At 55.4% G+C, this 21,931-nt stretch overlaps 1 protein-coding gene across 3 annotated transcripts in view; it reads left to right on the top strand.

Moving 5' to 3' along the window:
* The window catches only part of NTNG2 (netrin G2), a 51,749-nt gene that overhangs the window by 7,344 nt on the left and 22,474 nt on the right, over window positions 1-21,931 (top strand). For all 3 annotated transcript variants that reach the window (XM_063353206.1, XM_063353203.1, XM_063353205.1), the window contains exon 3: window positions 16,365-17,008. In XM_063353206.1, the coding sequence (XP_063209276.1) occupies window positions 16,365-17,008 (644 nt within the window). The remainder of the gene's footprint in view (window positions 1-16,364; window positions 17,009-21,931) is intronic.

The raw sequence follows: 21,931 nt of genomic DNA, 5'->3' as shown, positions 1-21,931 counted from the left end.
AGGGCAGGGGGAGCGGTGGGAGCAGGAAGACAGATGGATAAGTAAATAAAAGCCTGAATGAATCTAAAAGCGTGGCTGGAGACTAACAGGGAACGGATCTTTTAACCAAGGATGCTGAGGGAAGGGTGAGACTTCAAAGGTCACATCCAGGACACAGCCCGGGGTGGCTGAATGCAGATTTCACGTGAGGGGGTTTGCAGGACAGGCAGGGCTGGGGAACGGCAAAGCTGCACGGGCTGCGTGGGGCAGAGGGGAGACGCGGCGTTACTTCATCATCCCACCCTCCCAGGGAGGAGGAGGAGGAGGGCACAGCTGACAGGGCGCTCCCAGGTAGTGGGATGTTCTGAGATGCTGAAGCACTTCTTTGACACCGCGCAGGGACCTCGGAGAATTTCACTTTCGAGCATTGGTGTTTTGCACACATGATAAAGAAAAATTATGCAGGTTTTGTGGGCAGTTTACAGGCGGGGTGGGTGGCGGGCAGCAAGCAAGCACCAAAGCCACGGACCCTGCTCCAAACAGGTTTGCAGCTCAAGGGGTTTCCAAATCCTCCTAGCAAGGTGGGGCATCCAGGAGGGGTGTCCGGAGCAGACTCCCTGTGAGCCAGCGGCTGTCACAAACGGCTTTGCTGCCTCTTGACACCCCGGCGGGAGCCCCACGCACCCCACTGGCGGCACAGGGAGCCCAGCTCGCCCCTGGGATCGGGGCCCTTTCTTTCCCCCCGGAGGTGTGGAGACAGTATTTCTTGTTCAGACACCGCTCTTTGATGCCGGGCCGAGCTCTTAGCCCATATTGATGGGTCAGGGGTATTTTTATTTGGCGTCAGCAGTGTTTCATGTGCTAATAGAGCTTGTTGATTTTGGCACAGGTACATGAAAGGAAAAGGCTTTATTTATTCATTACACATTCAGCCAAATTTGATGTTTAGTTTAATTCTTAGCTAAACTTTTCTGAATGACCTGTGGTTATAAGGCTTGTACTAAAGAACTGTTTCTCTTAGTAGACCAGGTGCTAAAATTGGAAATGCAGAAAAACTTTTGGGCACAGAAACCATTTTCTCTACATTCTTAGTCCGTGTCATACAACTCTACCCAACCATACCTTCATACGCCCGTTTAGGTGCAAACAAAGGATTGTGCATTTGGAGATGGTTTAAACTAAAGTCAAAGTTTGTAAAAGAAAGAAGGAAAATGGAGTTGCTTCAGAGATGCTCTTTCAAGAGCCTTTTTAAAGATGCAGCACGATCTGGTGACTAAAGGATGGGTCCATCCCTTCTGGTACCCCGAGCAGAGGCAAAGCCCCCAGCCCGCCCCTCGCAGGGAGGTGCCGCCTTTCAGAGAGGGGACCCAGGGGGACAAAGCGCGAGGGGTCCTCAGCCTTGCGACTGCCCCGGGATTCACGGGCAGCCTTTGGGCTGAGCGGAGCCCATATACAAGTCAAATGGAAAATCCTGTCCCAGAAAAGGAGATGTTTCTGCCTCCTCCTTGAATAAACCAGCGCTCCCCAGAGTTGGCTGCAAACCCGTCCTTGGCCTTGGCAGAGGGCTGGGAGTCAGAGCTCCCCTTTGCTCTTCCCTACGGGACCTATGTGGCATTGGGGACAATTACTTTGCTTCTATGCCAAAATCCAGCAGCACAAGAAATCCTCCCTCCGCTGTCAAATTGCCGGGGACATCTCGGTCAGGGTTGTGGGGATGGAAAGCCGCGTCTTTCTTTCCACATCCGTAAAGTGCTAACAGCCCCCCTTCTCCCTTGAACCCTCCAGTACCTTAAATTAACACCTGGAAAACACTCCCCTTTCCTTTGAGGAGAGCCTGGAAAAGGCAACTGCTGCCATTTCCATCTGGATGAAGGTTTCCCTCATCCACCCCTTGCACCGGTCGCGACATTGCTTTCGAGCGTGGGAGAAAAGGCTGGGGCCTGTCGGTTTTATTCCCACCCGCAGTCACTTCTCAGCGTCGGGTCTGCTGCAGAGAACACTATTTGAAGTCAAGATCAACGGCTCCATGCCCTTGGGGCCAGACCCTTGGATTGCACGTTATTAGCTGCGCAGCAAATTACACGCTGCTCCTCTCCTACCACAGAGGCTACTCCGGAGTGCGGCAGGATCTCGGTGTTATAAAAGCAGAGGCTTTACAGAAAACGAAAGAATACAATTCAGCTTTAAATTAGAGAGCGCTGAGCAAACGGGATTTCCCCTCACAGTCCGCAGCAATTTCCTTAAACGCCCAGTTTGGGATTCATCTTGTTGTAAAGTGGGATGCTGCTGCCCTAACAAGGATCATTTCCACTTGCCGATGGAAGAGACACAGCGATAAAAATCAAGCTGTCAAGTAGATTTAATTGGTACAGTGAGCAGAAAGTTTACCCCCATCTTGAAAGAAATGGGGAAGAGTAAACTGCTTTTAAGCAAAGCTTTGCTCTTCAAAGGGAACAGTGTCCAGATGGGAAAAGCTGGAGAGAACTGACTCCAAAGACTTGCTGGGGAGCGTGGCCAGAGCCGGGAGAGCAGCTCTTACAGCAGCTCTTACACTCGCTCGTACGCCAGCTCCACGTACGAGTTTTCCATAAGCAACTTTTGAAGCTGAAGGGATTCAGGGAAGTCCTTCCTATTTATTTTTCAAGTCCATATTGTATTCTATAGCATGGATACAATCTCCCATAAACTTTCAAAGGGATTCTCCCTACAGACGAGACAGTCTGAGTGGGAAGGAGCGCTGTCCTACCACACTCCGGTTTCCCTAAGGGAAAGTCTGGTTTCAACCTTAGTTGAGCCCCGGTACAGTTTCAGACTCCAGACACAATCTTTTTACCATCAGAATTTTGAAGCGTGGGGTTTAGGCTGTCCCAGCCCCATGACCCTGCCCGTTGTCCCGCACGAGTGACAGCCACGTCCCCTCTTGTCCCCTTGCAGCAGCACTACCAGCTGCAGAGCCGTGGTCGGTCGGAGCCATTCAGTGATCCATCTGAAAATCACCTCTGCAAAACGACCCAAACCGCCCCGCTTTCCGCTCCCGCAGCGCTGCATGCTGAGGGCTTGGCTGCAGCGCTGCACGCAGCAACAGCCGGGGCGTCTGCAGCAGCAAGGGGCAGCCAGCTGCAGAAGTGGGGTTGTAAAATCACCTACGGCGCTGGATGGGCACCTCTTCCCCCATGGTTACACTCTGGGGCAGCGCAGCAGCAAGCAAGCAATCCTGATGCCCTCAACAGGGACCACCCAAGCTCTCCATGTGGTTTACCCCATGGTTTTGGAGAACCCGAAATGGAAACATGACCAAGGAACGCCAAAACCCCACAGCACAAGCCCACAAAAGCCCATGGCACAAGTGGCTCAGCAGAGCACAGAGCTTACGGCAACACAGCGATGGCCGGGGGGTCCACAAGCTTAATGAATTCCTCCTCTGACCTAGATGATGAGCTCCATCAAGCATGAGCAACACCAGCTCGGCAATGCTTGGCTAGCAGAGCCTGAATTTCTGACTTGCTGGAGTTATTATGCACGAGTGGGCTGTTGCTGACCTGCTTAGCGGGAGTTCTCCACCGAGCTGGTGTGAGCACCGCTGCTGCTCTCTCAAAGGCATCCACCTCCTTGGGCGCCCACCTGCAGTGCTCCATGTGCCCCGGGCACTGCCTGGGCCGTTGGACGCAGCGCGCAGGTGCCTGTGCTGGAAAACTCCAAAGGGGCTTTTTCCTCTATGCACTGCGAAGCGCTCCTTGATGACCACCCAGGAGATGTCTAGGGGGAGAAGGTGACGCCCGCAAAGCCCTGGCTAGGACCCACCAGCAAACGGCAGTTTGAGCTTCCAGCCTTCTCCACAGGCAGACGTCCCATCCCCTGCAGCCTCAGACAGGTCCTGTGAGGTCTCCCCGCAAGTCCCCTCATCTTTCAGGCAGGGTCACCAGCCCCCACAGAGGGCGCACACGGCAGCACTGACCCCGCACCCACCGTGTTCCACTGCCCCAACTTGTGCTTGCTCCCGCGTTTGGCACTGGCGCCTCCGCACATCTGCTCCGCGCCGTGAGCAGGCGGGCTTAGGGAAACCTGTGGCTTTTGGCTCCATGGCCGTTTCTCCGCTTGTCAGCTGTCCCCAGACCAGGAGCTCCGTGGGCTCAGGCGTGCAGCGATACAGAGCCCCCAGGTTGGGTCACAGCCCAGCCGGCTCCCACCCGCTCACATCTCTGCAGAAACAACTAACGCAGCGGCCTCCCCTCCCCGGAGCAGCTCCACGTGCGACACCACGACTCCAACCTCCGCCAAGTCGCCCGGGAAGGCGAGTGCCGGAGTGTGATCAGAGCAGCGCGGTGACGGGTGCCCGAGCGGGCAGCGCAGTCACCCACCCATGAGCCCATAGCCCAGGACCAACATGGGCAATGGGTCTCTGCTCCTCCAACGCTGAGCTCCATGTGGATGCTGCCACCACTGTGTCCCAGTCCTGCCCTCGGCACCTCCACATCCCTTTTTTCAGGCAATATCCCAAATGGAGAACTAGCACAGGTCCAACTGGTTTTTACCCCCAGCCAAAGGCTTTGTGAGCCCCCATCCCCTGGACAAGTTGGCTGCTTCAGCTCCATGGTGCTGCCATTGAAAGGGTGTAGGGGAGCCCTCTAAAGGAGAGGACGGCAGTCCTGCCCTCGGGGACTGCCCCCCGCAGCAGCCAGGGCAGGTTTCGGGTTGAGCACGGCACCATCCCGGCCACCAACAGGCACCTGCTGTAACGTTACCGTTAAAATAGGGCGTAAAGCAGCCAACTGCTTCGCATGCACCAGCAAGAGCGGAGCGCTCCGCGCAGCAGCCACGGGAGCCCTGATGGGAGGCCGGGGGTGGGTGCCGGGGTATCCACCACCCAACTGCGCTCCCCGCGCCAAGGCCGTGGGGAAGATCTGCATCTCCATCTGAGGACCACGGCAGAGCCTCCGCTCCCTCCCCTTTCCCACCCCCAGCCTCCGCCTCCTGCCCTCCCCCATTCAAACTATCAGGGCCTCTCTTACAGAATAAAATATTAATAGCGGCGTAGCGAGCCTCTCTGCAAAGGCTGCATGTATTGAGCTTACAAGGCGCACAAGCTTTTAGAGAGCAGGACACTTTTCCTACTTCCTAAGCATTTTCTTAGTCCTGAATCAATAATGCACTCGGAGCCCAGCACACAGGTCGCTGCCGCTGTGCTCCTGCTGGTAGGGGCTGCGGCCACGGATACATCTCCGTAGCAAGACACAAGGGTTTAATAATCTGGCAGCGAAGGGATGGGGCAGGATCCAAGCAGCTTAATTCATAGACAAGTTTCAGGGAAGTGCCCTGGGAAGAGCAAAGCTTGCAACTCTTGGGTACAGAAAGTCCAGGTTTGGAGACGAGCTAAAAAGCAGTCAATGGGATTAAATCCCTGTGTCTTTGAACGTGTGTCCATGGTTGGTGGCTGAGGCGTGTCTGCTTCATCAGCTTCCAGTCTCGGGCTCTAGGTCACTCCGTAATCCACAAATTCGCGAAAGGAGCGGTCGCAGGGGTGCAGCTCCAGCGGGGAGGTGAGCGCGGAGGTGAGCCCAGGGCGCCAGGAGGGACGGGGCTAGAGCGGCTCACCGGGGGATTAGCAGTTCACAAAGAAAGAGCCGCTCAAAAATTATTCCATGGGAGGCCGGGCTGCGGGCGGTGCATGTGTGTGCCCAGCACAGACGAGATTATCTGCTTAGGAGTGGAATTTTCCAAGCGGCGTTAACCCTTGTGTCGCCCACAAATGGTCTGCACACGCGTTTTTCAGGACAAGGTGCCGGGCAGCGGATCCGGCAGCAGAAGCCGAGTGGCTGCCCAGCCACCCCGGGGCTTTGGAAATGAAGTACTGCCCCGAGGTCACCCTGCAAACAGCATGCTCGGGGCCCTTCTTGGAGAGGTCACCTCTGGACAGGGCTGATTTCAGTCAGGAGGTTAAAATTCACCAGATTTTCTGACCGGTCCTGGCTTAGCCAGAGTGGGCGTGAAGGGATTTGTGTGGTGCACAAGCGGTGCCGGCTGCGCTACAAAGGTGGAGAGGTGACTTGGGACGGTCCCTGTGCGTGACGGGCGGTATCCCCCTCCAAGTCCTCCCTTTGCGGAGAGGATGCTCCCCGCCTGGATGTCAGTCTCCTGCAGAGGTTGTATCGTCTGCGGTGCAAAGATCGGTTCAGACCCTTTTCATGGAGGTACTACAGAGACTAGGGGGAGAGTTTCAGAGACAGAGAGCAGAGATTTCCTTGACCCTCATGGTTTGTCTTGACCCTCACATCAAGATTGGGTGAAGACGCCACTGCTTGGCGCAGCTGTAGGTGCCTGGGGGAGCTTGGTCTTCAGAAAGGTGGAGCCTCCGATGCTCCCAGTGAAGCCCAGTCCTGCCCCTGAAATCCCTCCCTGCCTCAGTTTCCCCATCTGGAGATGGGATGTTGTGCAGCCACCACACTACCCTGTCTGTCGCTGCGATGTTTCCCCACGGCTGGTGGGGAGAAGGGCACAGCGCTGAGCTAAGATGAAATACGTATGAGATGCTTCTCGAATTCAGAAGCAGGCTGGAGGGGGAAGGGGAAGAGCAGCCGCGAGTAGGGGTTGAATCTCTTCTCCGGCAGAGAGACGGGCTCAAGGGAGCCCGAGAGCCTTGAACGAGCGGCGCACTGCTCAGTGAATGAGTATCTGCTTCAGGCCAAAGGGAAGAGGCAAAAAGCAAAGGAAAATGTCTCGCTGAGCGCGTCCCGGCGTGTCCTCGCAAAGAGCCGGTGCCAGTTTCTGCTGACTCACGCTCTCCCGAATCCCACACGCAGGCAAAGCGTGTCCTAACGCCCATGCCGAGGGGTGACCTTGCGCTTGGACAACCTCCGATCCGGGAGGAAGGGGAAGGAAGCGGAGGAGCAATCAATCCCCCAAACCGCGGCCAGGGGGGAGACGGAGGGAGTGACATTCAGCTGAGCCAGAATTAGCAGCAGATCTGTGGAGGGACCCCATTTCCACCCTATTAATAATTCATTCCAGCTCTGCCTTTACCTGCTCATAAACAGCAAACAGCTTGTTAGCGAGGACCGGTTTCTCCCTTTTTGCTGTCTCTGCCCTAATAAGAGCCCCTTGTAGATGGCTGGGGGGGGAGGTGGTGAAGGAAGGGCACACGAGCGAGAAACCACCCCACTGGCCCACCCTGAGCACCCCAACCCATCCCATCCCCGCAGGCTCCCTGCCTCCCGCTCGGGGCTGCCCTTCCCCTGCAGAGGTGAAGCTGCGAAATAACCCCTCACCAAACCCTGCCAGAACCTGCCTACACGTACAGGCCATTTAAAACCATCTCTTTGGGGGGCTACCACGAAGGAGGGAGCGACGCCTGCGGGGTGTGGGGACGAGGGGTTTGCCAGAGCATTCCCAGGCCCCCGAGCGGCTCTCGGGCAGCAGCCGTGCAGACAGCCCCTGGGAAAACTGTATCTTCTGCCACGCAAGACAGCTTCTGGTTATCCAAAACACAGAGAGCTTGACCAAAGTGGTATTTTTAAAAAATAGGCGGAAACATAGCATCTTGAAGAAAGCTATTAAAGACATCATTTCAAAAAGGCGCATTTTGCATTCAGAGCACCCCCAGCGTCTCCACAGCCCGATGCTGCGGTGCTGGCCCATGGGGGACCCCTCCCTGCACTGACAGACACCCCAAAACGGCGCAGGCAAAGCTGTTTCTGAGACGTGTGACGGATCTGAGCCCCAGCCGTGCCGCGGGGAAAGGCTGCTTGGGCATGGGCGATGGGGTAATTAGTGCAAGAGGAGCAGAGCCCGGCCAGGGAGCTCTGTGTGGCCCCCCCATGGCTCCCGGTGTCCCCCCCTGTCCCCGGGGCACCGACTGGGGAGGGCACGGACCTTCACCCGGGCTCACGGGGAAGGGCTGGTGCGCGGCTGTTTGGCTCGAGAGGGGCCTCTTATTTCTCCTCAATTATCTCCCTGCTCCCAGCCATCTCTGCCGGCGAGTTATGCCACTTGCCAGCTGTTGGAAATAATCGCTGTAAATTAATTATGGTTGTTTCACCCCTCTGATCCCTCCCAGCCCATGAATAGAGCGAAAATTAATTGTCAGAGAGTATTTCCAGTTCTCTGGGAGTCCCATCCTGGCCACGGGCAGGTTATGGTTTATGCCCTGAAGCATGAGATTTAATTACCCACAAATGTTATTTTTGATCATAAAATCACCTTATCTTTTCATAAATCCAGATAGAGCAGTTGACCCCTCAGGTCAGAAGCAGCAAGAGTAAAAATATCCCGTTAATGACGTTAGGACGAGCCTGCGTTTTCTCCCGGGTAAACGCGATTCTGTTTGGGACAGAGCATCACGTCCTGGAGCGGTTAGTGGAAGAAAAGCCAAGGAATCTTCCTGAAATGTGTATCGCTCGCTGTGGCCCTTGTTAAAAATTTTTGCTGCAGAAAACAGATTTAACCCAGTATCAGTGGGGAGGATAAAGGTGGTTGTCACAGGGACCAGGTCAGGGACAACACCTTCCCTGCACCGGAGCGAACCCGCAGCCCGGCTGGGATGAGGACGGAGATCCCTGCAAAGCCCCGGCAGAGCCAGGGGAGCCGGAGCAGGGGATGGAGGTGAAGCAAAGCTTCACAGCTCAGTCCCAGCATGAACTGGGGGAACTCGGCTGAGCGTAAAGAACCAGGAAAGCAAAAAAGCAAACAGGCCGAGACAATCGTTTCAGCTTTATCCTGCAGCCTCCTGAGCAAACGGATCCAACTTGGTGCTGGACGGGGAAAGGGAAGGGGAGAAAATAAAACTTAGTGGGGAACGTGTGCCAGAGCATCTGCGGGAGTGGCAGGGATGGAGCGGGCTGGCCCCCGCTCCCCTCTGCGGATTGGGGACCCCCGTCTCCCACGGCCATCAGCCCTCCCCGTGACAGACAGGTTGTTCAGGGCAGGGGAGGCCCAGGACACCCGCGGTGGCACCGGTCCCACAGCAGGGCAGGAGGGATCAGGTGCACATGAGGATTTTGCCGATGCGGTTGTTTTGCAGGATCTGGAGGAAATTTGATAGGAGTTTAAGGACTTTGCTGCCACGCAAGACAGTGTAGGGATGTTGCGAACCTCCTCGGCTAAGATTTAAGCACAAAATCAAAGGCAGGATGTCCTGCAAGAAGCAGAAGGACCTTGGGATGCTTGTTAAGCACCACGGCTGGATGGGGCGGGCACTAAGGAGGGGATTGTCCTGCCCTGGTTGGAGGTCCAGACTGAGGACTCCTCAGCCATGAGTGCTCCTGAGAAGAAGGGAAGGAGGTTTTCGTGCCACCACCTGCCCCACTGAAATCACTCGAGCAACCGCCCAACTCACCCCTGCTTCTGCACAGGGATGTTTTTCCCTTGAATTCCTTGGGCCGCTACAGAAAACTTGACGAATACCTAGAGATAAGAGGGGCAGCACCATGCAGCCCCTCCTCACCCACGTCTCCTCCACCTCCTGCAGAGGTGGCGCATGGTGGTGGCTGCTATCGGCACTAGGAGGGACAGCCTTCAGCGGGCACCAGACCTTCTCCTGTCTGCGCCAGGAGCCTGGTTGTTAAGCAGATCTCTCATTTCAGAGTCTGCAGGAAGAACCTCCTCGTGTCAAGGGAGCCAGATGCGTCTCTCCAGGCCCTTTAGGCTGTGGAGGGGGAGATCAAACCTCCCCCAGTCCCAACCATCGTCAGTGCTTGCAGAAGAGCCTGGAGACACCCAAGGTCTGAGAGCTCTCTGGTTCAGTTTGAGAGGCAGTTCTTGGGGAAAAAACCCTCGACAGGAGAAAGGACTCAAGAGAAACCCAACCAAAAGCATAGACCTTTGTGCCAAAGAAAAACATTTGACTTTTTTCCCCTTTGATAAAATCTTCCTGTAAGATAGGAAGAATTTTACCCCACAACTTAAAAAAAAATACACAGTCTGGATTCCCAAAACTAGTCTAACTTGATGAGACCTTGCCATTACTCGTATTAGGAAACTGACTGTAATTAAAAACAAGTTGATTCCAGGGTGACCTAGGTTTTAGCAGAAGCCTTGGCTTAAACAACGCAGTTTCATCAAGCAGAAGAGACCCCTGAAAGCACAGCAACCCCAGGGGGGTCCCTGGGCCAAGACACCGTTAAACCAATCACACCAGGTTGTGACAGCTGTGATGAGCACCCTTGGCCGAGCAGTATAAATTTTCACATCGTCCACTTATTTTTCCTTGCTCAAATCTTGGGATTTTTTCCCATTATTATTATCATCATAATAACTATTATTATTATTATTTTTCTTCATTGTGCAGCTCATTGTTGTAATCACTTTCCAGCTTCCCTTTGGCATGGAGATCTCCTAAAAGCTGCAGTTTTATCTCTGTGCAGCTTTCACCGTTCACAACAGATGTCTAGTTTGTTTAAAATATTCAACTGCTTAATGATTAATCAAGTAATTTCACCTACAAAAAAATATAATTTTATGCTATGAGGCTTAAAAATGGCATTATCTGCCAGGAAAAAAAAAGCAAAACAACTTTGTGCGCTCATTAAGAGCCCTGGAAACCAGCTGGGCTTTGTAAAACCGGGGCCTTTTATTGCGTCTGTTTTCCCCCGCTCCCTCCCTCCCCAGCAAGGTGGGGAGCAGCTTCACTGCAGCATCCCGGATCCCTGTCATCATGCCTTGTCAGAGCGATACCTTGTTTCTTAAGAAATCCTCCTCAAGGAGCCAGTCCCTGCTGTCACCTTCAGAAAGTGCCTTTTGCAGCATTTCTGCCCAGCGTTGACCCCAGGCACCGAGAGGAGGTGAAACCCAAGAGCTGGACCTGCAGTCACTGGGACCGGGACACATTTCCAGCCTGAGAAACAGGCTCGTGGGAACCTCAGGAGGTTCACCAAGGCCAAGTGCAGGGTCCTGCACTGGGTCTGCGCAACCCCTGGAATCAGCACAGGCTGGGGATGAAGGGCTGGAGAGCAGCCCTGCCGAGGAGGAGCTGAGGGTACTGGGGGATGAAAAGCCAGCCATGAGCCGGCAACGTGCGCTGGCAGCCCAGAAAGCCCCCGCAGCCTGGGCTGCATCCCCAGCAGGGCGAGGGGGGGATTCTGCCCCTTTGCTCCGCTCGGGCAAGCCCCCCCTGCAGCGCTGCCTCCAGCCCCGGGGCACCAACAGCAGAGGGACACGGAGCTGTTGGAGCGGGGCCAGGGGAGGCCCCGGAGATGCTGGGAGGGCTGGAGCCCCTCTGCTGTGGGGACAGGCTGAGAGAGCTGGGGGGGTTCAGCCTGGAGAAGAGAAGGCTCCAGATTATAAGAAAGATGGGGACAAACTTTTTATCAGGGCCTGTTGCGATTGGACAAGGAGTAATGGTATTAAACTAAAAGAGGGTAGATTTAGACCAGATGTTAGGAAGAATTTTTCTTTTTATGATGAAGGTGGTGAAACTCTGGCACGGGTTGCCCAGAGAGGTTGTCATGCTCCATCCCTGGAAACATTCAAGGTCAGATTGGATGGGGCTCTAGATGAACCTCATCTAGTTGAAGATGCTCATTGCAGGGCGTTGGACTAGATGGCCTTTAAAGGTCCCTTCCAACCCAAACCATTCTACGATTTGCTCCCTGGAGGCACAATCTTGCTGCGATGCCATTTGTTAGGACAACTTGTCCTCAACAAGGCCTTTGCAGTTTGGCCCTGGGGTTTTGCCCCTTTGGGCTGAGCCGGGGCTAAGCAAGGTGGCAGTGCTCGTTGGTACACCCTCGAGAAATGAGCAACCAGAAGAGCATGCTGGGGAGCTGGAAACCTGCAACATCTAGTTGCCGTGAGGACACTCACGACTGATTTAATAGCGTGAGACTCAAAGTGAACTGGTTTATTTTAAGATCGCTGAGACCAAGTTTGCCTGGCTAATGCATTCTGACTTTTAGATTGAAGACGTAAATATCTTGAGACTTTGGACAGATTCTTTGGAGGACGCACGGCTCGGAGGAGGAAACCATATTCAAAAATAATACCTGGAATTGTTTCAACAGCGCTATAACTGATCTTACCAGGACCAACGGAGCAGCCAAAGTATGGCCATCTGTTTCCGCTCCCCCCTGCCCTCCCGCCTGACTTCAAACCACCCCACCAGCAGAAAATGCATTGAGCATCCCGTGGAGGAAGGACAATTCAATAAACCTAAAACCAAAAAGGAACACTTCATTTTAGCAGAGGAAGCCATAGTGACGTGACTCGCTTGGTGGCTTTTGAGGCTCTCCCCCACCTTCCAGCACTGTCACTTAGAGGTTATTTTTGCGTTTGCCGTGTTACAACCACACAGATCTCGAGCCACGTGCCGCCCCAGAGCATCAGGGTGGTTAAAGAGGTCTTTGCTGCCTGCTGAGCTGAGCATGCTTCCCGGCTGGGATGTACAGGAGCCATCAAGGATTGTGCACCCCCATTCCCTCATCTCTGGGATGAGCATATGGGAGACAGGCAGAGCTCTGGCTCCGCTTCTTCCTGCTCTTGACCGCTGCCAGGGACATGCCTGGCCAGCTCTGTCCCTCCAGACGGGACACCGGGAGGGGGATCACGCTTGTCAGACTCAGTTGCTTCCCTCAGTGTTCTGGGAAACCTGTCCCGCCTCCCACCCTGGCCACCCCGTACTGGTCTGGGTAATGTTTTCTTACCGCAGCTTGGTCACAGAGTCCTTCCCTTCTGTAATTTGGCCACTGCTTAAGGAAGCCTCCAAAGAACACCTTGGTAGGAGCATCATCCCTAGCCCTGAAGGTGAAGCTGGCCACTGTGGCCATGCTGGGGACAGCCCTAGCAGCAAATACTCAGTGGAGATTCATCTTACACCGGCTCGAGGGCTTTGGCAGCCCCAATGGCTGCCGCACACAAGGAAAGGAAGCCACGCAGAAAGAGTACTCTTGGCAGGACGGCTCCGTGCACGCAGGCTCCTGCTCGTATAGAGCTGCTCTGAGCAGCAAGGGGGGGTTATTGGGGAGCTTTCTGCTGCCACCTCAAGCTGGGTCCCCACCCGAGCCCACCGAGACGCTGCACTGCTGCACCCTCCTTCAGACGCGAGGTGAAAATGGACCTCCGGGATGGTCTTTTCAGGACCGTCCTATTAAGCCATCTGTATGGCCACATTGGCAGTAGGACCATACTGCAACACAATATGTTGCCTCAGCACAGGAAGCGTGCTCAGAGCCCCCAGCGCTTCAGCTGATGGGGATTTTTCTTCCTTTTTCTTTTACCACTGTAAAGCTGCGCTAAGAGGCAGCTACATCCCCCAGCAGGAAGCTGTGTCTCATTAGCAGAGGTAAACAATTCTTCTGAACGTGACGAGTCAGGAGAGCATATTAAATATGTCAATATCTTAGGTTTTTTCAATCCCCGCTCCAGAACAGCGCACTGCAGCAGGAAAGGACCCCCCAGCGTGGCTCAGAGCCCTGCCGCACCCCGGCTGGCATCTCCCCTTGCTCGGGGCATCTCCTCCTCTTTGGGAGAGGAGTGGGGACCTCCTGGGCGGGTGCCCTCACCCCTTGTCCTGACCCACCCGAGCAAGCCTGAGGGCACTCCATTGATTTCCCTTGCTCAACTGGCACAGCTGCAAGTGAAAAAATAATGAAACTATAGCCGTTTGCTTTTAAAACATCAACCAAAGCATTCATTTAGTAGCCTTCCTGCTCCGGGGATGGGCTCCGGCTGCAGCCCTTCCTCCCAGCGCACGCAGAGATGGCAAAAGCCCCGCGTCGCCCATGTTAAGGCTGTAATGGGAGGAGCAAATCCCAGCACGGCACTCATGGCTTTACCGTCGGGCAGATGCGTGTCTGACAGCAAGACAATGTTGAAAACAGTAGGAGTTTTGCCCCATTTTACCAACCGCCTTCTGCTGCTTTCCCTGGCAGCCGCGCGCACACACACGACAAGACATGCTTTATTTACAGGAGTGTCCCCTTTTCTCCCCAAGGCCCCCACCGCAGCCCCTGCAAAGGAGCCCGGTGCTCACGTACAGATCAGCTGCTCGCTGTTTTGTTTTATCCCTGCTGCTGGCGGAGCAGCCTTCTGCGTTATTTACAGCGTGCTACTCACACACTGCTCAGAAGACGGAATTATTTATGTCCTCCTGAGCTTTTCTAGGCTCCTCGGCACTGTGGCCTCCACTCGCTGTGCAAACAGTTGCTCGCGTTCAGCGTGTGTCTCCGAGCTGCGGGGAGGCACCAAAGGCCCATTTTACAGACACAAAGCGGAGAAGGTCTAAGTACCTCCCAGGACTTTTGGCTGCCCAACTCGAGGTGGAAGAGCCCAGATTTTCCAAAGCACCTCACGTTACATGCTGTTTTCCACCTTCAAAGCAACAGCTACACTTTGCACCCAAGAGCATCCATTTGTGCAAGCCAGATCCCCTCCTCTGTTTTGCCCACGTGGCACCCTAAAGCAGGTCACAAGCACTGAGACTCCAACAGTTTCCCAGGTCAAAGCAAGCCCATGGTGCGCGATCAGTCCCCAGCGCCACAGACACAGGAGCAGCCTCTTCCCAGGCTCACAGCGGGGCTCTCCCAGCCCTGGGACACAACCAGCCTGCACAGACCCCGGCCCCACACCCCCTTTCTTTGAGCCCCCGGGTAGGAGCAGCAGCTCCCTGCCCCCCGGCACAGCCCCAGTGCTGCAGGAGGTCCCCCCTGCACGCTGCCCCCGCACACAGAACCTTCACCGACTCCCAACCACGCGCAAAGCGTTCACAAACCAAACCACAAAACCCGGCTCGGTCTTACCTTGCAAGTCCGCTGTGCTCGGGAGGGTCAGACCTCACACCCCAGCAGGGTCCTCGCCTCCAGCCATCAGCTCTGAGCAGCTCCAGCTGCTTTATGACCTCCTCCTCTGCCAGGTGGCTCTGCCTCCCTGACGAGGGTCCCACCGCAGCAGAGCCCGCTGTCCTACCAATCCCTCTCCCTCCCCGATCCTCTGGACTTTGAGTCCGAGAGGGAAGTAAAGCGACAGCGAAGAGACGCTTCATATGCAAAGAAGATTTGCAGTGTGTTGCAGAGTTTTTTTGTGGATGGTACCCACTATCGCACAGCCCCACGTCGTCCCCAAGGCAGGTCTGACCCACACACTCCGGAGGCAGGGGCTGCAGGGCCAGAGAGACCCCAGCTTGTAATGATGGGCTTTAACACGTGTATGCTTGAGCAATAAACCCATTGGCACGACTAACCCTGATGCTCGCCTCCAAAACGTCAACATTTGGTGCGTGACCTTGACAATACGCCCTTAATGCAGTTCAGCACGTGTGGACGCATGCCTGTCCCCTGCAAAACATGCAAGCTTGGCCGTGCACTCTCACTTGTGGGCAAAATTGGGTGGCTGGACCTTTTCTCCCATTGCCCAGGCCTGCAGGCGAGTGACGTAGCAGCGGACATTGTCGCCTGGATGGGATGAACCATCCTTCCCTCCACGGTCCCTGCGGGTGGGCGAGGACGGTGGCACCTCCTGCCTGCACCTGGGGAAGGCAGCGCGGCTTGGGAAGCGCCTGTCCCGCAGGCAGCAGGACTGCCAGGCACAGCTACGTAACTCAGCTTCTGCAAAGACAGACGTTAGGTGACAGTCCCTTCTATTTGCCGTGGGTTTAGGCTTGTGGGAGTCCTGGGTCCCTTCTGGGCACTGGCAGGTGGGCACAGAGCTGCCCGTTCCCTCCCTGGTTCCTTCCCTGTCGGCTCAGCCTCTGGTTAGTTCGGGTGGGTTGAACTGCGGGGTGACCAGCAATGGTCATCGCATTGGGCTGAGCAGGTGCACCCAGAGCAACTCTGCTTGTCCCCAAGGCCAGGGTGCAGTCCTGGGGACAGCAGAGACAGCAGGAGCACAAATCTCTGCTCTCTCTGCTACTACCCAGTCCTGACCCAGCTCGGAGATGAGGAAATCTGTTCTCCCTCCTCCAGCTGTGCTCCGAGGCGCTGGGGTGACAGTGTGTCCCCAGCCCATTTGGCATCAGGAGCCATCAGAAGCATGGATGTGCTTCGGGGATTTCAGCCATTCGGTTTTCGCAAGGGAGCAGGGGTGGGCACAGCTTTCTGTAGGCTTGTAACTCGGCCAAGCTTAAGTGAAGTTTCTCAGAGACCATCTCAGGGAACGAAAACTCTATGAGAACTGCCCCCGTGCCAAACTGAAAGGCTCTTTCCCAAAGGGCTTGTCAAAGGGAACAGCTCAGCTGTTCTTGTAGCAAAGCAAAGCCACCTCTTTCTGTCTTAAATTCATGCTCAGAAACAGCATCACCCAGAGCCAAACCCCCAGCAAACTCCAGTGCAGCCCAGCAGTTAATATTTGACACGAGCAGCTAAAACCAGGGCCCCATAATGTTGCAAGCTCGTCTGCCTGCCTGCGATGCCCACGCGATGCCCAGCCATTGCCGCCTTCTCTCGTGACCATTGTTGTTGTTCCAGGAGAACCCGTACCTGTGCAGCGATGAGTGCGATGCCTCCAACCCGGACCTGGCCCACCCGCCCAAACTCATGTTCGACAGCGAGGACGAAGGGCTGGCCACGTACTGGCAGAGCGTGACGTGGCGCCGGTACCCGGAGCCGCTGCTGGCCAACATCACGTTGTCCTGGAACAAGAGCATAGAGCTGACAGATGACATCGTGATAACCTTTGAGTACGGCCGGCCCACCATCATGATGCTGGAGAAGTCGCTGGACAATGGGAGGACTTGGCACCCGTACCAATATTACGCAGATGACTGCATGGAGGCCTTCAGCATGCCAGCACGGAGGGTCCGGGACCTCTCCACCACCAGTGCCAACAGGGTCCTCTGCACAGAGGAGTATTCCCGCTGGGCGGGCTCCAAAAAAGAGAAGACCGTCCGGTTTGAGGTGAGGGACCGCTTTGCCATTTTTGCTGGCCCCGACCTCAAGAACATGGACAACTTGTACACCCGGCTGGAGAGCGCCAAAGGGCTCAAGGACTTCTTCACCGTGACGGACTTGCGGATGAGACTGCTGAGACCGGCCTTGGGGGGCACCTACGTGCAGCGGGAGAACTTGTACAAGTACTTCTATGCCGTCTCCAACATTGAAGTCACCGGCAGGTAACTGTGTTTCTTTGGGCACCTCTTCTCAGAGGGATGAGAAGAGGGTTACTGATAGAAAACTAAGCCATCAGCGTTTCTGTCGACCGATAAGATTATCAGTGTTTCTCCCTTTAATACCCTCTCTCCCCGGGCAGGGCAGCATCGGTAACGAAACAGATGTGTCCTTGCAGAGAATGGCCAGGGCACCTCCACGGCTGTGTCTGAGAGAAGGGCTGTGTCCTCCCGGAGCTGGTGTGGGGGGAGCTGGGACATGGCTTGGATGGATGGTCGGGGTCCGAGTTCCCTCCGGTGCCCCGTCCGCAGCTGTGCAAACACGGGCAGCTTCTGCCCAAAAATCCCAGGGGTGACAGTAGTGTATCTGGTGGGGTGAGGAATGATGCTCGCCCCACTAAAGTCCAGCTCGCTTCCAGTAGAAGCAGGATGGGCCGTCCCACGTCAGTCCTGCACGCCCGGCGCAGTCCCAGCTCCGGCAGATGACGTTTTGGGTGAGGGTAAACCCCCCGACAGATCTGGGGCAGGGGAAGGCAGGAGGGGGTTTGTTTCTCCGGGTTTTTGTTTTTCATTTCTCTGTACGATGCCATATGTTACGTTATGACATCAACCAAAAAAGCAAAGTAAGGTGGAAAAATGCCGAGATGGCTAATTTCCCATCCAGCTTGTGGATTCAGCTTGTGCGAGACTTTCAGGCGAGAGGGGAAAAATATCTCCCCATCACCCACCCCGCGCTAACAAGAATCACCACAGCGACAGAGGAGCCGTTTGTCTCGGTTCCAAACCATTTGCTTCTGAGATGTGCAAGCAAAAAAAGTTTTGCAGGTGCCACCGAGGCTGGCTTTGAACGGGCTCCAAGGGGAAGGAAGCTGCAGCGAGGGACGGGAGAGCCCTTTGCTCCGGCGGGGGGCGGCGGGAGGCAGCGGTGAGGGCAGCAGCGGGCAGAGGCGCTTGGTGGCCTGGCTGGGATGAGCCACGGTGCCTCTCGGCTCGGCTGGCAGCGTGTCGGGGCGCCCACTGCCAGGATTGCTCAGGGAGGAGCCCTGGGGAGCTCGGGCAGGATTTTGGGTTTCGATGCATTTTGCTTCTGTATAAATATGTGCAGAGAGACGTTTCACCCCTGGCCATAGGAAGCATTGCCAGGTGTACTAAATATCCACGGTCCTAAAACGCTCAGGACGGGGCAAAATAGCAAAGGAAAGAGGGTGAAAGGAAAGCAGGAACAGGGGAGAGGAAAGGCCAGCGCGTTGCCTTCCCCTCCACCCCGACACAGCCAGTCCTGCCCCCCGCTCCCCCGGGCTGCCAGCAGGGACGCTTGGTGTTAGTGACAGCGGTGGCAAAGCCACAGGGATCAGTTCCCAGCCAAAGGCCACGCCGAGCGGGGCGGCTGGCACGAAGGGTTGGAGCTGGTGCATCAATTTATTCAGGCTGGTTCGACTCTGGGGCTGAAACAGGGACACAGAGTTTTCAGCTCAGAAAGTGGTAAATTAAGATTAAATGTCTGATGCCCTTGTGCAACGACCTTCGGCTTCCAAGCGCGGAGATAACGGTGCAGGTAACCAAGGACTTTGCACCTACAGCAGCTTCAGGGGACCTGATGCTTTGAGGCACGTGTTGAAATACTGTCGGTGCCCCATGAATGCCTTCCTCCCCAGAGGCTGTTACCTTTTCTGCCTGGCTTCTGCAGGACGTGCCACTTCAGTACTTCTGAATTCTGGCCGTGCTGGGGGGGATTCTCCACAAACCAGCGCCTTGCTGGCTGTCAGCGGTCTTCCTCCCCCCCACCAGTCCCCCAGTGTGTTTTGAACTCACTGTCCAAATTCAATACCATTTAATAGCAGCAGAAATTTCTGCAAGAGATAAAATCCCTACAAACTTTGTGAAAAGAGGTAACTAGGGCAGGGGAGGAAAGCCCCTTCAAACACCCCTGGGAGGAGGCGGGGGGGTGGGACACAACCCGTACGAGACATCCGAGAATCCACAGCGCTGACGCAGGAGGGTCGGGCTGCGAACGCCCGGTGGAAGCTGCAATGCTGCTTTTTTTTCTGCTGGGGCCAGAACCAGACGGGTCAGGGTTTGTTGGCCGATTCCTGGCGGCCCCCCCGGCGCTGGCGCGCTGCCGGCGTGGCCGCCTGCCCGTGGCTGCTGCAGAGCAGCGGCTCCGCTCGCCTCCGCTCCCCCCTTGGCTCCGCTTGCCGAGAGCTGCCCCACAGCCGCTGCTCCGATGCAGCAGGGCCTCTGGGAGGAGAGGGCTTTTCCTTGGCCAGGGACAAAGAAAACTCTAAAAATCTGCTTTTTCCAGCCCAAACTCCCAAGTCCTGAGCTACAGCAAGACCCAGGTTTGCACAGCTCTCCCCAGCTGTCCCTGCTCACTGAGACAGTCCCCAGAAGAAGGGGATGCTCATCCTGGACGAGGACGACATCACGACACCAATGCCTGTCCTGGGCTGACCCTTCCAGCACCGATGGGCACAGGGGAGGGCAGAACGGCCGGCTGAGGAGCTGTGGATAAGTGGTGTGTAAGGTGGAGAAGCTTCATGTGAATTAACTCTGCTCCTGTGATTATTCCGGTCCCAGCAAGCAGGTTTTTTCACTGGAAAGCAATCTAATTCCAGCTGTAAGCAAAGCCAGTTACGGTGCAGGGACTAAAACCAAATTAAATCTTGTGTGTGGCTCAACAAGGGGTGGGTTATTGAGAGGAAGACAGGAGAAATCAATGTGAGCCTGACAGGAGCGCTGCGCAGGGAAGCGGGGAGGCAGGGCGGGCAGGGCTGGGGGCACACCGTGCCTCTTCCAGGACATGGGCACGATCATGTTCAAGGAACGGGAGGAAAGTGCCTAGATAAAATGGGGGGTGGCGTTAGGGATCCACTACAGGGGTCGTGGAAAATGAGAGGGAAGGTGATTGTAAAGAACTGAAGGCTCAAAGGCAAAAAGCAGCCAGAAAAATCCCACCAGGAGAGCAGAGGAGCCCGTGACTTACAGATGTGAGCAGCCCCGGGAGGTCGGAGGAGCAGTGCCCGGCCGCGGTGTGTGGCATCGGAGGAGCAGTGTGTGCCACTGGAGTGCGTGGCATCGCCGGTGCCCCCTCTGCCTCCCACCAAGGAAGAGCCTTCACCACGATGTCCCAGAGCTTTTGGGAAAAGCAAAGAGATGGAGCAAAGGCCACGGAGAGAAGGGGAAGGAGTTTGCTGCCTTCTCTCCGCCTGTAGGCCAGATGGACTGAGGGGGTTCAAGAGTTTGCCAGGATCTCCAGAGGGTCTGGTGAATCCTGAGGGCCATGGCTCCCTTCCCGGTTTTGGTGCAATAGGCTGGTGCTTCAGGGTCCCCTCTGCTCGCTCCGTCTGCATCTCCTACTCCCACAACCTCAGTCAGGTCCGTTTCTCCGTTCATGGCTGGCAGTTTATTTTTACTCTCTTTCTTCTTGGTATCTTTTTCTTGTCTTTCTTTTTTTTTTTCTTCTTCTTCCATCCTGTCCCTATTGATCTGCAGAGTAACTGGAGATGCAGAGGAGTCAAGACAGGAATAGACACAAGCAAGCCCTTGGCCTGTGTGCCTGTGCTCCTGCCAGCCAGGTGGGGAAGGGAAGCGGAAAGTCTTCTCCCCGCAGATCTCTATTCACCACCTAGTTTTCTCCTCGGTGCAGCAATGGGCTCGGTCGTCTTCTCGGGAATGGGTGAATGAGCTTTCCTGGCTGTCAGGACTGACAGTGGGCGCAGTGAAAGCCGGTGGTTCTCTTTCCATTACACACCGTGTCTCTCTGGAGTAATTTTTTCCCCTTCATAACGTCAGTCACCACAGTGCTCAGCAGGGCACGATCCATCACAGAGACATTAATAAGCCATAATTGAAGTTAATGTGCCATGGCCAGGACATGTGGATCCAGTTAGGGGAAATCAGATTGAGCAGAAGCGAATCAATTTTAGGCTGATTATTAAGATTTCTCTCTTTGGTCCTCCCCTGCCCCAGTGCACGCTCTTCTGTCTGTCTGTCTGTCCTGCCAGTAACGAGCAGTCCCCGGAGGAAGGCAGGCAATACCCACCACCGAGCAGCTCCGTGTAGCAGTGCCTCAGCTCGGGCTTTGCTCGGGCCAAAAAGGCTCCAACAAGAAGATGAGGTTTCCAGTTTTGTAACGGCGTTTCCTTTCCTCTCTTCACCAGTTGCTTTTCTGAGGGTTTCCTTGGCTTCTCTTTTGCTTACACAAAAGAATTGAAGGGAAAGGCCCTCTGCGCTCCCCTGCCTTGATCCCTGCCTTCCCCTTGTGCGGTTGTCGGTGCCATGCACCGATGCTCTCGGGGAGGCTTTGCTCTCCACGTGACTTGGAGTGAAGAGTTTGCGCTAGCAGAGCAGAATGAATTTGCCCAGCCGCTATCCTGGTGCCAACAGCCAGGATCAGGCGCTCCAGACCTGGAGGATCAAGGCCATCCCCCAAAGCACCTCCTCCAATAAATCAAGCTGGTTAATTGTCAATGGTACCCACATGCAAGGGATACATTTTTCTACATTCTTGGTGACTTTTGAGGTGTTGCGTTGCTGTTTGTTAGACATGAAGCAATTCCTGTTCAGCCTGCTGCTGCCTCCTGTTCTGTCCCTCAGGCCAGTGCAATGACGGCAGCTCAGCACACTTCTCCTGTGATGTAGCTCAGCTCGAACTGGGGGTGCCAGTGCAAAGCGCATCCCAGTTGCCCCCAGGCTGCTTTGCCCTGCTTGGACATTCCTTCTTCTGGCTCTGTTGGTGAAGTTGTTGGAGAGCCTCCGGTCGATCTTGACTTCTCCAACAAAGCTCTCTCTAGAAGGGAGGAAAGAAGCAGGTTTGGTCCATGGGACAGCCTCTTGTTGAGGGTCTTAGAGTTTGTGTAATGACCAGTGCCCCCATTAAGCGTCTTTCCCTGAGGGTGAGACCTGCCAGCTGCACCACCGCCGCTTCCC

Source organism: Chroicocephalus ridibundus, chromosome 15 (genome assembly GCF_963924245.1).
Source record: "Chroicocephalus ridibundus chromosome 15, bChrRid1.1, whole genome shotgun sequence".
Lineage (NCBI taxonomy): Eukaryota > Metazoa > Chordata > Aves > Charadriiformes > Laridae > Chroicocephalus > Chroicocephalus ridibundus.
The sequence above is the reverse complement of the archived record's forward strand: the minus strand, read 5'-3'. Positions and strand labels throughout refer to the sequence as shown.